A 4,715-nucleotide genomic window follows, 5' to 3' on the forward strand; every position below is an offset into this window, starting at 1 on the left:
AAATACTGAACTCATTCAAGTGCAGATATGATATTGATGTCTTTGTTTTTTCTTGTCAGTTGTGGGGCTTGAACTCTGGGCCTGGGCACTGTCCCTCAGTTCTTCAGCTCAATGTAAGCACTCTATCACTTGAGCTACAGCGCCACTTACAGTTTTCTGGTGGTTTATTGGAGATAAGAGTCTCACAGACTTTCCTGCCCAGGCTGGCTTTGAACCATGATCCTCAGATCTCAGCCTCTTGAGTAGCTAGGATTACGGCATGAGCCACCAGCACCCAGCTTCCACTTCCAGCTTTTTGGTAGTTAATTTTATGTAACCTCAGGCTCTGTTCAAAAAGTCATTGTTTATGCCTACATCTCAACTTATTTACTTATTTTTTCTCTGGTAGTTTGTCTCCCCTACACCCCCACCCCCCTCCCCAGTAGTTTTAAGGTATAACTTCTTGCACAAAAGTGTTTGACCAATATAAAGTTGGTTTGTGTACAGAATGAAAGGTAGGAATCTAGTTTGTCTTATCTACATAGATATCCTGTTCTTTCAGCATAACTTGCTATAGAAAATACTATTTCTACATCATAGGTTTAGGCCACACTATTAGCACTCAGATGGCCCTGGGCTGCATGAATTAATTTCCTGGACACAGATGCTTTTGCCTTGTTCTATCTATCTGTCTTTGTGGCAGTATAATGTGGGTAATATCATTTACAATTGTTTTTTAACTATATTTATTTTTGAATTGGTGATATTGTTGCTATGTTTCCTCTGAGTTTAGAAGAAATGGCTTTAGTTTTTCACCATTAAGTATAATGCTGGCTGTAGGTTTTCATATACTGAATGGTAGTGGGGGACTGAGACCTGTTGAGAAAGTTAGCCATTAAGACCACCATATTAAACAAGCATTGTATCCATGTGACATGAAAAGCACAATGTAGAAATATAAGAACTATGGAAAATCAAGGCAATGCCAACTCCCTTGGAAGTTTAAAACTCCAAAAACAAATCCAAACATATTGAAATGACTGGTTTCCAACTAATAAGTCAAATGTCTAGATTTTTAAAAGAATCCATTACCTCAAGGAGGAAGCAATGGAACAGAAATAGGAAGAACTCAATTCAAGATTTCATTGAGAAATTCTGCCAAGAGGTTGACATGCTGAAAAAAAAGAACTAAAGTCTTGAATATAAAATTCCTAAAATTAATCTAATTTATGTCTGTAGAGTAAATGAGATGAAACAGAAAGAAAATATTGGGTAAGGGAAACAAAGTTCAAGAATTATTAAACCCAGCTAGCAAGAAAGAAAAAAATGCAATAAGCCAATCATGCATAACTTTCAAGATTTATGGGATACAACAGAGCAAATCTATATTGTACAAGAAGTAGCTGACCCAAAAATTAAAGTCTTTTAAATCTATTCAGTAAAATGACAATCAAAAAAAATCTAAATATAAGCCAGGTGCCAGTGGCTCATGCCTATAATTCTAACTACTCAAGATGCTTAGATCTGAGGATTGTGGTTTGAAGCCAGCCCAGGAAGGAAAGTCTGTAACTCTTATCTCCACTGTTAACAAAAAAAGCTGTAAGTGGAACTGTAGCTCAAGTGGTAGAGCACTAGTCTACCATTTGTAAAAAAAATATATATATATATAAGTGTTCACGAAAAATTCTTAAGTTAAAAGGTCTTCATTGCCACAATAGAAATGTCACAAGCATATGTCATTACAATCAACCCACATGCAATAAAGATCACTGTCAGTGTAAACACATAAATCAGTTTAAGCTTTTACCAAAATCACTAATTTTAAAAATTAGAAAAATGTTTTATAATGGAAATGAAGATCTATAATAACAATAACTGGTATTATTATTTACATATCTTTGTAAGCCATGGGAAGTTATACAACTGTCCCTCTCCTTAAGAACCAGACTACAATCTAATACCAAACAGATTAATCAGTTAACCTAGCATTTTGTTCCCAATTTATTGCATACCTCTGCATATCTTTTCATGACTTAAGTAGATGAAATACAGAATGAATACACAAGACACTATGTTGGAAATGAACTTTACAACTTCTGGGAGGGGGAGGGGGGAGATGAGGGAGGGAAGGGATAGTAGAAGAAAAACAAAGGAGAGGGTAACAACGTTCTACAAGAAATGTATTCATTATCTTACTCTCGTAACTGTAACCCCTGTACAGCATCTTTACAATAAAATAAAATTTAAAAAATTATCCCGTGTACATTCATCTCTATCACATCTCTATCTAGCACTGCAGAGAACCTCAGAGACTGCATGGTTCCCTTGATACCAAAAGGAAAGGTAGTTGACTGGGCTAAACATAGTGAATTTTTTCATATTTATGTTACACATTTAAAATGAGTATCATATTTGCTACATAAATAACGTGGCTAGCAAAGATACTGAAACATTATTTACAAAGATGGTTCACCTGATGAGATGTACAAGTTGTTATGTCGAAAAACAAACTTTACAACTTGAGGGGGGGGGGAGATGGGAAGGGATGGGAAGGAGAAAACAAAGGAGGAGGCAACAGTGCTTGATAAGAAATGTACTCATTATCTTGCCCATGTAATTGTAACCCCTCTGTATGGTATTTTCACAATAAAAAAAAGATGGTTCCCCTTATATTATTATTGAGCAATAGTGAAGTAGTGAAGTTGGGATTCTATGTATATTCCATACTATGTTACATAATTAAAAATATTAGCCTAAAAATGGGGGGACTCCAAAACAACTCCAGCCGAATGCTGCTATGTTGTTTCAACATAAAAGACCTTTGTGGCAAAGTCACTTTAAAAAGTATTTTTATAATTATGTAGAATGCTCTCTCAGATGCCTCCTTAACACTCTCCTAAGTGCTGCCTTCACTTCCTTGTTCCTCAGGGTATAAATAAGAGGGTTCAGCATGGGGGTCACCACCGTGTAGAAGAGGGAAACAAACTTCCCCTGGTCCTTGGATCGACTCTTGGCCGGCTGCAGGTACATGAAGATGATGGTTCCATAGAAGATGGTGACCACCAGGAGGTGGGAGGAACACGTCCCAAATGCTTTCTGTCTCCCAGTAGCTGACTTGATCCTCAACACCGCTTGGGTAATGTAGCCATAGGAGACCAAGATGAGTGACAAGGGCAGCACTAAGAATAAGACACTAGCCACAAAGAGCTCGGCCTGGTTGAAGGTGGTGTCCACACAAGCCAACTTGATGAGCACAGGGACCTCACATATGAAGTGATCCACTCGGCGGTGTCCGCAGAAGGGCAGCTGCATGGTGAGGGTGGATTGTACCAAGGTGGTGGCCACTCCACTGAGCCATGCCATAGATGCCAGAGTCATGCGCAGACCGCGGTGCATTATGACAGTGTAATGGAGGGGTCTGCAGACAGCCACATAGCGATCATAGGACATCACGGCCAGGAGAACACACTCAGTGGATCCCAATGCAAGGGAGACATAGAGCTGAACCACACAGCCCCCATAGGTGATAGCTCTCAAGGGATCCCACAAGTTCACTAGCAGCTGAGGAATAACACTGCTGGTGAAGCACAGGTCCAGGAAGGAGAGATGAGAAAGAAAGAAGTACATTGGCGTGTGTAGTTTGGGTTCCACATGAGAGATCAGAATGATTGTGGTGTTCCCCAAAATGGTAAGCAAATACAAGATCAGGATGAGCACAAACAGAATTTTCAGAAGCTGAGGATGGTCAGAGAATCCCAGCAGGATAAAACCTGTTAGGTTGCTCTCCTTGGTACTCCTCAGCATCCCCATGAGCAGAGAACTCTCCTGATGACTCCCACACAGCTGAGAAAGATAATATATCAACTTAGTTCACTTATGGCTTAGAAGACACAGCATTATAATTAATGACAGATTCCTCTACTTTCCAATCAGGTATATTTCTACATGAATATACTAGGTTAACTCTTGATGCCTTAATTATTTTTCTGATATTCAGAAAATACCAAGCATATTTGAACCATCTTCTTTTGCCAGAAATAAATCAGACCATCCTTTTAGTCTAATCAATTTACTCTTGTACAGTATTGTCTTTGTACTTCCAGAAACTCAGAAAATTCTATCTAGAGACAGATAACTGACATTTCACTTAAGTAATTGTCAATTACACAATCTTCCCCCAAAGTATGAGAATTGGTTATAAGGTTACAAGCTGGACTTGACTATATATGATTGTCATCAATTACAAACCAACTCCCAAGTGATCATGTGTCCTGGACCCAAAAAGCATAGTTAGTAGATGAGAGTAAAGGTATTTCTTCTGACATTATACCCCTCTCCATTCATTCCATACCGTTTGTTTCCTTTTCTTTCTTTCAGTTTTTATTTATATCTTCTTTGGCTTATTTTTACATTTTTTCTTGGTTCCTTTAATGACAACCAAAGATGCTTCTGGCCCCTAAAATCATTTGTAATAAAGAAATGTTATTTCTTGATTTTCAATCTCTTCTTTCTGAAGTGATTCATACTGTAAAATCACCTCCAAAATAGATGAAAATGTGGTTTCTGTGGCTTTAAGTATGTAATTAGAGAGATGTCTTTTTTCCAAATTAAGATGTGAAATTATACTACTCAGGAAGATTTTGATTTTGGTGCTATTATGAAGAGACCAGTCTGTCCTTCATGTGCACACTTACCAAGGAGTAGGCTGGAATGTAGCTCAGTGATATAGTACCTGC

The 4,715-nt window shown here is 38.1% G+C and overlaps 1 protein-coding gene across 1 annotated transcript; it reads right to left on the reverse strand.

The window, feature by feature from the left end:
* Positions 1-2,835: 2,835 nt before the first annotated feature.
* LOC105985087 (olfactory receptor 2G2) lies at positions 2,836-3,789 on the reverse strand. The gene has a single exon (XM_013015496.1). The coding sequence runs from the start codon at positions 3,787-3,789 to the stop codon at positions 2,836-2,838; it is 954 nt and encodes a 317-aa protein (XP_012870950.1).
* Positions 3,790-4,715: the final 926 nt, after the last annotated feature.

Source organism: Dipodomys ordii, unplaced genomic scaffold, assembly GCF_000151885.1.
Source record: "Dipodomys ordii isolate 6190 unplaced genomic scaffold, Dord_2.0 Scaffold27, whole genome shotgun sequence".
NCBI classification, from domain to species: Eukaryota; Metazoa; Chordata; class Mammalia; order Rodentia; family Heteromyidae; genus Dipodomys; species Dipodomys ordii.